Genomic DNA, 12761 nt, shown 5'->3' on the forward strand with positions numbered 1-12761 from the left:
TTTGTCTTCAATTTTCTCATATTATATTTCACAATCAAATGAAGAATAATTTCTTTTTCGTCTTCCCCATACACAAGATTGGCATCCAGAAGAAAATGGAAAAGCTATACGCTAATAATTATCATATCCACAATATGTCCAAACTTCAAGGTGAGAAGAAAATCTATCAAAGCAAATTATTTAATAAAGAATCTTATATATATATATAAATGTTACAGAAATTATATTTTTTTATCTTTTTTTGTTCTTTAATTTTCCCTTTTCACACACTACCTTGACAAAATACAGGAATATATTGCTTAATGTATGAAAGCATCTTTTTACGCCAATAATATGAGACGGTAAATGAACAGCAACCCATAATTTCAATGAAATATTTCCTTTTGTATTTCTTTTTATTTAACTTTGTTATGTATTGTTTTGGTAAAATTATGTACTGTACTCTGACATAAAATTCAATTTCAATGCAATCTCAATTGACAGAACTTTTTTAACCATGTATATACCTCACTTTAAGTTAATACAAAGTAATTAATATGACAAATGTTATAATTTAAAAATAAATAAATAAAGTTTTATTAATCATAGTAATACATTAATAGAATAGAGGAAAATGTAAACAAGATCTTTTTATCAATAAAGTATTATATTAAAGGACTTTCATAATTTATACAAACTTTTTTTATTAGTAAAAATAAATAAATAAAAAACACTTAAGATAAAGATTAATAAGTTATCCTTAAAAAGGTCAACCAACAAAACAAAAAACAAATATATAAATATTTAAAAACTCAATAACATATTAACCTGAAATTCCTTCATAAGTTTCATAAATTACACAATTCTCCAATTAGCAAAATACTAAAAAAATCTAAACTAAAACCAAACAAAACACAGAAGCTCCAACTCCAACATTTGTTCTCGCTAATGAACTTTTTGTTTATGGAAGCAGGGGCAAAAATCTTCTAATCTAACTCTCTTTCTTTATATTATACGATCTTCATATTATACGGACTATGGTTATACAGTAAACAAATAAATATAAAGTAAATTTTGCAGACTTATACCACCTGTTATGTACATGCTTAAATTATTTGTCGAATAATATATAAATGTTTCAATGCACATACATTATTTTAAAATCAACATTTAAAATGGAGAAAAATATTTGAAAAATATGTATTTAAGGGCATATATAGAAGCTCGCTCATTGCTTCTCTTCCTTCAAAAGGTCATTTTTATTTTACCTTCAATGAGAGGGAACTCATTACTTTCTGACTATTTTATTTTTTATTTTTTTTATAAAGATGTTGAAAATTGAGATTCCAACTAAATTTATACATAAAAAATAGAAAAATTACATTTTGAAAGTAAATGTAAATCTAAAACGTCCCTTTAGAGAGGCCAATATCCATTAGAATTTGCGATTAGTGGCTTTCAGTAATGATCACGATGACAATTACATGAATGGATATAATCGTCTCCGAACAGTTAGAGAGATAGTGACTCATAAGCTATTTTTATCGGAATATTTGTGTCTTCTCAAACATAAAGTCCCTTCCTTCTGTGGAATAATATTATACCTTCAATCAACCCCCAGTATCCAGTCAAACTATGCCCATCCAATTCCTTAACAAAGATGCCTATAAAATTATCATCAACAATCTACATCCCCATGCAGTTACATTTTACACATCTACGTCATTAATTCTCAAACAAAACAAATTAGCATACAATTTCAAATTAATTAACTCTGGTAATCTCCTCCTCCTCCTATTCACCTTCCACTACTGCTTAACATGACGAGCTTCCCATGTGGATCATTCATGCTAGGTTACATATCTTCTGGTGAAGAATGAGATAAATAAACTAGACTTGCCATAGCCTCTTGCAGCCAATCCTCCTCATCATTCTTTAACTGCATGCATAACAGTAATCAAGGTTAGAACTAATTCATTATTTACTAGATTCTTGTTTCTTAATATCCATCTTAACAGTATATATATATATATATATATATATATATATATATATATATATATATATATATATATATATATATAGATTGAAAGTTACCTGGAACTGGATTGAATCACCACCGTAGAAGTCTTCTTTGTGGTGATGATGATTCTCATGTTTTTTTGATGTCATGTCTTCATCACAAAGCTCATTGTTTCTTGCAAACCTTCCCCTAACTCTCACTCGCCTATCAGCTAACGTTTTCCGACAGGCGTACTGTGGAAATAGGTCAATGGAAAGTGAACTCCATATTCCAGATTATGCAGAAAAAAAAAAAAGAGTCATGTATAAGTGTGTCTCTGTGTGAAAGAGAGAATATAAAAAGACCTTGATGGTTTTGTTAAAGTTTCTCTGATTTCTTTTCTTCAAATATCGGAGAATTCTTTCTTTCCTCTCTTCTTCTGAGTACCTTCCTACCTTTATGTTAGGCTCTTCAACTGCTTGCATTTGATTACCTTGAAGTCCCTGCCATCAATTTCAAAAACAACATTCAATAAAACGAAACCACGTATATTCATCACCAGGACCAAAATCTCTCCTTTATATGTCATGAAAGAACTTTTGAAATCTTTTCTGAAGCAGGTAGTGAAAACTTTGGCTGTTCTACCTTCAACTTTTGATGAAACTTTCACATACGAGACATCTCATAAAAGAAACACACTATGGCTTAAAAAAGGGTTTAAAACGAATTGATGATGGTCTAAGTAAGACCTTGGCATGCGCTATACACTATGAATGAAACAATAGGAGGAATCGAACAACAAAATTGAAGCATACCCAGTTTTCTCTTGCAGCATTAGGATATGCAGGAGGCTTAACATCCTCCACAAACCCACAACATTCTTCTCCAAACTCCCCAATATGAGGCTGGTATCTGCCGTTGAAGTTCTGAAACCCTCCATAAAAGCCCATTTTGCAGTCTGAAATGGCCAAGTTCGAAAGCCCCCCAACTTGGTCAGAAAAGGACGGCATCCAATTGGCACAAGCCATGGTTTCACAATCCAGTGACACAATATGATCAAGTGCACCATTATTGATATCAAGCACGGGAATCAAGCTATCTTGACCACCCCACATGGTGTTCTCCATAACTGAGGCGTTGCCACTGATGAGTGGGGTAGGGAACTCGGAAAGATCGTGAGTAGTGAACGTGTAGTTTGGATAGAACTGTGGGATTGAGGCCATGGAAGAGGGAGAGAGGGGCATAGAAAAGGAAATTTCTCTGTGTTGTGTGGTGCTGTGTTGTGTTTTTGTTTGGTCTTTCTTCTTTTGTGGCTTGAAATATATAGGGTATTGTGATAGTGCAAAAGAGTGGGTTGAAGCAAGTTGTTAAAGCAAGTGGACAAGACTATAATAGGGAATTAGGCAGCTAAGAATATGGATATCAAAACAAACTAATTAAACTGTATGTCTCTACTTTCTCTTGTGGAACTGTAAACGCGTAAACGTTGTGCTCATCACAACAAAGTCCTTTTTCTTTTCTTCATTTTCTCACCAAATAGAATATTTTTGGAGTACAAAACATTGGTATTGTGATCACCATTTTTCAAAATGTCTTGTTTAATTAATGGATCAATTTTTTTTTTGAATTATAATCATTATTAATTGGCTTATTGGAAGACTAGTACAATATTAGTTTTCTAATATATGTTGAATTAATATCCATTATTGAATGCTATGTACAATTTGTATATATAGTTTTTTTTGTTTTTGTTGTGTACTTGAAAAGGGAAATGCACTTTCAATAAGAAACCCTCTAATTTAGGATCATGCTCTCGGATTTCCGAAACGTGTAACCTGAGATCTTTAAAATCTCTGTATGTACTTACGTACTTTAATTTTCATCTCTCTTTTCATTTTCAATCATATTCTAAACCTGTCACGCTAAAATACCTTTTTCAAAGTTTGTAGGATTTCGGTCCATATGTTATAGGGTTAATATCTTATTATCTTTTAATGAACATAAAATGCTGTCACGGTCTTTCAATTTTCGTTTCTATTTGACCGAATATTGAACAAAAGGACGAAAAATCACACATTAATTAGTATTAAAAAAAATCGGATCAACAAGTTAATGGATTGGGTTATGTGTTTTTTAGGTTTGACAACGTTGTCGTTAAAACGTGACCGTAAGTTAAAGGAGAAAATTAATTAATTTTTTCCCATTTGGATAAGTTTAAAATTAAAATAGTAAACGAGTAAATTTATATAATATTTTCTTATTCATAAAAAATAAATAGGACATAAAAATTTACAATACACTATTTATAAAAAAAAAAATTGCCTTTTTGTAAGTATCTATCATGTTGAGCGATAATATTTCTTCTCCAAATCATGCAACACAAGGAAAGTAAATGGGTCTTGATGTTTTATGAGACATTAATTTGACGTTGGTTTAATCGACTTTTGTAACATTTGGTAGTGTGTCTTCTATACAATATGATCAAAATTCAGTAAAAATGAATCTATGATAATTTCAACAGAAACAATGTAAATATTAAGGTTGTATTTAAAGTGCTTCCGAATAGACACGGACAAGAATTAATGTTGGGCTAGGGTTCAAAGCATTCATGGGAGACCTTTTACCTACTTTGGTAAGAAAAAATTCCATCAATTATAACTCCAATTCAAGATACATTCTTCTATCCATAAATACATTAAAGTTATGTCGTAACAAAATTGTTTGTGATAGACTTGGTTCCAAATGTCTTTAGTTCATTTGAGCTTATCATTTGAGGTGATACATTTTGTCGATGTAAGAAGAAGAATATCATTTGCTTGATGGTTAAAGTTGGTCTTTTAAATTTAAAGTTAATGATTAAATATAATTTTTTTATTTATCAAAATATTTACCCTTTATCAACCTTTTTATTAATTATGAAGGGTAGAAATTTTGATAATAATAACAAAATGCTCCGACGTCCTAATAATTTCTTAATTTCTATGGTTAAACAAACAAATTTTATAATGTTTTTTCTTTATTTTTCATACGAAAAATGTTAGAAAGGCATAAATGTGCAATAGTACGATTCCTTGTCTGTTCACCCACCACTCAACTTGCTATTTCTTTTAGCAATACATCGTTTTATTTGTACCTCTTTTATCTCTCTCTCTCTCTCACACACACATGTTATATAATAAAAGAAGATGATTAACTCTTTTTATATGCGGAAACACGTATATGTCTAGTAATAGATAAAGGTAACAAATGGTGAGCTTTATAGTCAAAATGGAAAATTCTTATGTTAATAAAGTGCTTATTGGCTTAACCTATTAGCTAGCAGTCATATGAAGGGTAACTATCATAACCCCCCACACATCTCATGTAAATCTTTTTGGAAGTCAAGGATTCATATTTTAAAATAACATTTTCAATAAATTATTTTCATTTCTCTAGCTAATATTATGTCTTTTGTTTTTATTAAATTCGATGTAAAAAAACCATTTTCATAAACAAATTAAATTAAATAGGATATTTGAGAGATGTCTTAAACCCAATTAGATACATAAATATAAGTATTAGTATTGTAATTCGAAATGCTAGATATTACTTTCAAAGTCTTTGATTGAGTGATTTTGCAACATTTATGAGTATCCAATCAATGTTGAGATTCGAAGGAAGTGAAACATAATATATAATTCGTATACAATGATATTGTTGTCCAAGGTTAAAGCTAAAAAAGCATATTACATATTTATGCAAATAGAATAAAGTAGGAATTTAATTTTTGAAGCAAGTTATAGGCAAGGAGAAGAGGAATTTAAGGTGTGTAGAAGGAAAAGCTGAAGCGATCTGTAAAAGCAAATCGTAGAGGGCTTCATGTGCACACTATTCTTCCATACACTTCAAAACCTGTGCTTCTACAAGTACTTGGAAATATTTATCCTAGTTATAGGGCAAGAATCTAACACATGGGTTTGTTAGATTTTTAGTAAACAAATCAAGTACAAGATATTTCTCTCTCTACCCAAAGTTTTCATCAAATACTTAAACTTGCCCTAATATACCCATCACATATAGAGAAACATAAGTACATTGACTTGAGGTTTGTAAACAGATCTACCCTTGGCAAGCAAAGAATTCTAGGTCACATATATGTAGGCCAAAGTGCCCCCATGATTGGATAGCCTCTTAATTTTGTACGATAATCAGACATATTCGTCTTCATTATATGTCTTCCAAGCTCTTCTTGTTTGCCATCAACACTAACTTTATCATTGCAAATGCAAGAAGATGAATGTACATAATTAATGTTGTACAAATTTGGTCTTCCTCTCTAGATATCATGATACATTTAAGACTTTTCGTCCAAGAAGTAATTTTGGTTCTCTATTTTACAACATTCACAATTTTGGTTTTTAGTTTTTAATTATATAAAAAAAATTGAGTAAAGTTATGAATAATTTTAAAAAAAAATTGTATAAAATATTAAGGACCAAAGTTAGGGATAATTAACAATTATATTGGATATGAGAATAATAATATAAGAACTAATGACTAAAATAAAAGATGAAACGAAAAAGAAAAACAATATAGAAAATAATGTAATTTAACTAAAGAAAATTAGAATACACTTATGTGGGTTATGACTCACCTTTCCGTTTTTTTGGCATAATTAGGAGGTTACTTGCCACAATTAAATTGTAATCCAATGGAGGTTTCTTACTACAATTAATTGTCATCAAAGGGAGGTTAATTACCATTAATTGTATTTATTATTGTTGTCTCCTATAACCATTATATATAGTGGTTTCCTTCGAGCAATGTAACACACAACAAACAGCAACATATACTTGCCTTCCTCTCTCTTTTTCATATACTCTTTATTTCTTCTCTTGGGTGTAAGTGTTTAACCCATATAGAGATAATTTGTTTTGGGGCTATTTATCTATTAGCTTGAGAGGAATTCATTGTACTCCCAGTACCATTATAGTGGAAGTTTTGGCTCTCTCGCCAGTGGTTTTTTACCTCTATCCACCTAAAAATTTCTGGTATCATTCTCATTTTCCTTGTTACTTTAATTTCTCATAATCTTTGGTTGAAATTATCACGCTTCCGCACACGATATCCTTACAACTTCTCTCTTCACTTAAAGGAAAAAAAATATTATCTTTTGAAAATAGCACGACGTTATTTTTTTTTTTTTTACTTTAAACAACTTTAAAATGTTGTTTAAAGTAAAAAAGACCATTATCTTAATATTAGGCAACGATTTTACCATGATTTTTCACTCATGGAGTATGCAATTATGGTCATTGCTTGAATACAACACCTTTTTTTCTAAAAAGTGTTTTTTACAATTGTTTCCTTAGATGAATGGGCATATTTTTCATCCAACATTTAGACAACACTTTATTTCATAATTTTAGGCAACACATTTTAGTCATTGCATGTTTCTTAGGCAACAACTGTTGTTGCTTTTACGTTTAGGGCATAGTTACTTTATTGTTGCCACTACAATTTGTAATAAGAGTGGACTTGTGACCGTACGTCTCAAAGACCAAAAAATTAACTTTAAAGATATATTTGTGTCGGTCTAACGTGAGTTAAAAAATGAACCCTTTATACGTGGAAACTAATTTTGTTGTTGTGACTAATAGAGTGGGCATAATCATTGCTAAGAGGGATGCTTTTTTTTTTTCTTTTTTGATCGGCAATAAACTATTAATTTAAATCGGTTCACTTAATGGGTGATCCAACCCTTATACAGATAATAAAAGATAAAAGTTCCTTTCCACCTTCGTATCTAAAATTCACAGATTAATCATCTACTTCCTTTCCAATACTAATAACTATAACTGAAGAAAAAAACAAACAATGCACCAACATTAAATCGAGTACATACATACCAAGGGTTCAAGACACCATTCAGAGAATGAGAAACTTACTGACGGTATCTTTGAGTTGATCCAAGACCAAACCTTGACCTGTGCCAGAGAAAATACTTCAGTATGATCAACCACTCCTCCTTTAAACAAACAATTATTCTTGTGTCTCCAAATCTCACTGACCAAAACTATCCAAATATTACCCATAGTAAGATTAACTGAATTTGGTGCATCCAAAATTTTGAAGTGTTCAAAATGTGACCCGGGAACGATAAGATCTACCGAATTCATTCCTAACCAGTCATAACATATGTTCCAAATTAGCCAAGCTACCCTGCAATCGAAGAATAAATGTTTGTTGACTCCTCTGATAATCTGCATAAGCTGAAAAAATTACACTCAATATGTATCCCTCGTCTCACCAGATTTACCTTGGAGGCTACCTTGTTTTCAATCACCCTCCAAGCTGTGACATGAGCTGAAGGCAACGCTTTAATCCTCTAGAAAGATTTGTAAAATCTCGAATTTTCCTCTTCTCCTTCTCCCTTTAATAGCCCGTAAGCAGACTTAACTGAAAACATTGTTGTCTCACTATCCTTCCAGACCCATTTATCCCCTATCTCCGACTCAATCCTCCTATTAGTAATTGTTTCTAAGAGCTGACTTACTTGATCCTCCTCCCAAGCGAACAAACCCCTTCTCCACCTTAAATTCCACTCCCATACCTCATTAGCTTTTTGATCCACATTCACTTATGTTTGCTTCCTTAAGAACAAATAAAGAGAATAACCTTGGGAATCTACTTTTCAAATCACCAGATGTTACTCTATTATCTGACCAGAAAAAAATGTCTTTCCCATTTCCAACCTCCCAATTAACATAATCTTCAAACTTCCTTCCCCACTTTTCTGAACTCCACACCTTCATCAAATCTCTCTACCACAAAGAAACTTTGTTATTATCATTCTGAAGTCCCTTTAGGCCTCTCCATCCACTGTACTTAGAATCGATTACCTCCCTCCATAACCCTCCTTCATCCGAGTTCAGACGCCATATCTATTTTCCAAGTAATGCTAGATTAAAAATTCTAACATTAATAATTCCTAGCCCTCCCGCGTCCTTGGAATTGCAAATCTTATCCCAAGCAATCTATGCAATCTTCCTCCCTTCTGACCCCCAACCCCATAGAAAATTCCTCTGTAAACTCACGCTAATAGAGTGGGTTGAGCCCTTGCTAAATGGAAGCTAATAGTGTGGGCTAATTCATCACTAAGTTAAACATTTATAATAATTTTTGTGTTTCGAAAGGGTGTAGCTACACCATATAAAAAAGTCTAGATTGAGTTAGGCCCTCACCAAGCCCTCGCTAAGTTGGAGCATCAGTCTAGCTCCCACATACTACGAGTGAAAAAAAAAACTTGTTTGTATAGGTATAATGCTAGAGTTGTTTACCTGGTTACACATTTCCAAAGAATAATTTTGCGTAATGCAAATAATAAACATTAAAAGAACATAATTGGTCTTATAACAAGCATTCACTACAAGAAAAACCATAAATAGTGACCGAAAAATCAACCACTAAATGATCGAAATCGATCATTGTTTTAATTAGTGATTGATTTAGTGACCAACCAAAATCGGTCACTAAAGTCGTGGTTACTAATGCATAGTGATTCATTTAGTGGTCGAAAACTATGAATGGTTTAGTGACTAAAAGCTATGACTGATTTAGTGACAAAAAAACTGTGACTCAATGTGTGACTGAAATTTGTGACTAAATTTGTAACTGAATCAGTGATTGAAGTTGTAACCAAAATTAGTGATTGAAATAATGACCGATTTTAAAATCTTGATTTCATCACTAAATCAGTCACTAATTTTGTGTTATTTTGAATTTTGATTTCTTTTTTCAAACAAATATAAACTTGATAGATGTTTTGTACAATAAAATTTTATCAAAATAACATTAATTTTACATAAATATATTTTTAAGTATTACAAGAATCCAAACACACACACACACAAGCATCCAAAATAGTTGATAGTTGATAGTGTTGTTACATAATTCAGATGCAATGCAAACAGTCTAATTGCAATTGGCAGTATTGAAACTTTGAAGTTCAATTACTTCAATTTCAATGATAACATCTTTGAATGAAATTTAATCCTTAATCCAAATATGATTGGAAAGTTCAAATTGAAAACCATTTTCAATTTGGAAAGGAAAAATCAATGTGAAAACTACATATATAGGTAAAAACCATATGAAAATTGAAATTATCCAACATAAGAAGTAGTAATCGAAGTTTTAAAAAAAGTACGAATAAAATATGTATATTGCATAAAAGGGAGAAAAAATGTTCCATTTCACAAATATAGTGTTTCCCGAAGCATTATAGTGAGTGGACAATGGAATGTAAATATGAGAATATGGATGAATTGAAGTAAATAAAAATATAAAGCACAAAGTGCTACTCAACCTGTTTATTGAAACTCTTAGTAGTTGAAAACAATGAGCAACTAATTTAACTTACACTGTAAGTGGTCAACAAGGAAAGGGGTGATCATCAAAGTCTTCAACATAGTGGGGATGGACATGACTAGTACCTGTTGAATGTCACCAACATGTCGTTCCATCATCATAACTAATTGTTGTCGCATCAACTTCACTTTGTCCTCCAACTGTGCAGTCTTTTCATTATCCTACTTTGCTCTTTTAGTTGCTTTTAGGGTTTGTTGTCTAAGTCGTTCGTTCTCAGCTACTTTCTCATCACGCTCAATAGTAGAAGCAAATATAGATGGTTCAGTGAGAGATGACAAACCATGGTGAAAGTTAGCACCCAATCTCCACAGTGTCATAAACTCTACATCTATTATTCCCTTCAACAACATCTTTCCAGCATTAAAGCTTTGTTGTTGCATTTATGAAGGGACATCAAAAGTTCATTCTTGCAAACTCTTTAATTGCATCGTCCTCAATCGCTCATGGTAGGTTTCCTACATTAGTAGTGAAAGTTTCAAATGTTAGTAATTTACATTAATATAAATGAAATAACAAATTTAAAACATTAACTTATATAAGTCTCTCGGGAATGACCATTTATCCAATCAACTTTTTCTTTGGTGTGAATGGTGAGGAATAATTCATCTGGTTGAATAGGTAGTCCATATTTACGTTCCTAAGAAATGTTTTCCAGTTTCAAAGAATTTATGTCTTACACATCTTAATTTATACTATTATTTAAACTAAAGCTTGGTCCTAAAAGATATTGACTTGGTCTTGTTGAAGCCAACTGAGTTTCAGTCTTCTTGTACTGCTTTGATCAAGGCTCTAGTATTCTTTCATGGTGTGGAGGTCTTCTTTGATATGCTATATACATTCCTTCCTCCTAGATTTATCATTTTTATTGGTCCTACAAAAGATAGACAAAAGCTTAATTAGGTCTATTTATGCTAATAAGTCTCTGAACAAAGCTCTAGGTATTTATCCTTATTATTCTCTAGATGTTGTGGTTGGATAGTTTCCATTAGATGGATTATCAAATAAGAATAAAATTGAATTGGTTGACCTACTATGGGATGTAAATATGGAGTTGTGGTGGAATGAGGTGATGACATAGCAATGTGATGGAATGGTAACATGAATGGGCATTGAATAAAGCTAGGATGTTATACAACATGTTTCCCAACAAGGATACGAGATACCAAAGTAGTGGATAACAAAGATGATCGATCAAATGGGAGTTGGTCACCTCCACGTTCATGTCTTCTTCCTCGGTTATCTTGCACATACATCACCCTGTCTTCCTGGATATCTTTGTTTGTAAGACTTCCTCCAAGATTTCTTGTTTCTTTTTTCTTATTTCACTGTTAATGTGCTTTAAGAGAACTCGAGAAATCATCAATGGTAATTTCTTCCAAATTTATTGACTCCTCAATTGAACATACAACCTTTTTAAGGTTATCAATAAACCGAAGAATTTTCTCCACAACCCTTGCATTTGTGAGAGTTTCTTCATTGTGTTTGAGTTGATTGGCTAATGTTTGCACACGAGTAATGTAACTAGATACATCTTTTGAATCCTTCATCTTCCTGACCTCCAACTCACCTCCTAGAGTTTGAAGACATATTTGTTTAGCTCGGACGACACCCTTGAACACCACTTCCAAAATGTCCTAGGCTTCCCCTTTGAAGTTGATGCACCAACAATTGGTATCTAATTAGCTACCAAGGTTTTAACTACTAATTATTTAGATTCTAAATTTGGTAGCAAAAACCGTGGTTGCTAATTAGATACCAATTTAGAAACCATTTAACAATAATAGAAACTAATTTAGAAACCAAAAAATAGTTTCTAAAGTAGTTTATATTATTGTTAAATAGTTTCTAAATTGGTATCTAATTAGCAACCAATGTTTTATCTACCAATTATTTAGTTTCTAAATTTAGTCTCTAAAACCTTGGTTGCTAATTAGAGACCAATTTAACAATAATAGAAAATAATAAAAACTAATTTAGAAACCAATTTTTGTTTTAGTTTTCAAAATGGTCTCTAATTTAGTTACTATTGTAACTAATTATTTTGGTCTCTAAAAATTGATTTCTATTTCATCATTTTCTTGTAGTGTAAGGACAAAATCTAAGAAAATGAACTAAAAATGCGACAACATGATTTATTTCTTTTAGTCTTAAAATCCAAATTTTATTATCCAAGTATATATTGAAGCTCTTAAAGGGAAGACTTTACTAATAAGAATTAGCTCAAAATAATATTTAAAGAAAAAAAAGCATAAATAAAATAGTAAATACTAGTCAAAATATATTATCATTAAATATCAACTAATTAATTTAGAGATTAAAAGTTTAATTATTATATTAACTAATTTAAATACTATTTTACAAACAAAAAATA

The 12761-nt window shown here is 31.2% G+C and overlaps 1 protein-coding gene across 1 annotated transcript; it reads right to left on the reverse strand.

Annotated features, from left to right (window-relative positions):
* Nucleotides 1–401: 401 nt before the first annotated feature.
* On the reverse strand, nt 402–3298 carry ASML2 (activator of spomin::LUC2). The gene is made up of 4 exons (XM_068645069.2): nt 2797–3298; nt 2347–2484; nt 2077–2235; nt 402–1918 (listed from the first exon to the last, which is right to left on the reverse strand). Exons 1-4 carry the CDS (start codon nt 3223–3225, stop codon nt 1835–1837), a joined length of 810 nt encoding a protein of 269 aa, XP_068501170.1. The 5' UTR covers nt 3226–3298; the 3' UTR covers nt 402–1834.
* Between the last annotated feature and the right edge of the window lie 9463 nt (nt 3299–12761).

This window comes from Phaseolus vulgaris, chromosome 5, assembly GCF_051622355.1.
Source record: "Phaseolus vulgaris cultivar YP4 chromosome 5, ASM5162235v1, whole genome shotgun sequence".
Classification (NCBI taxonomy): Eukaryota; Viridiplantae; Streptophyta; class Magnoliopsida; order Fabales; family Fabaceae; genus Phaseolus; species Phaseolus vulgaris.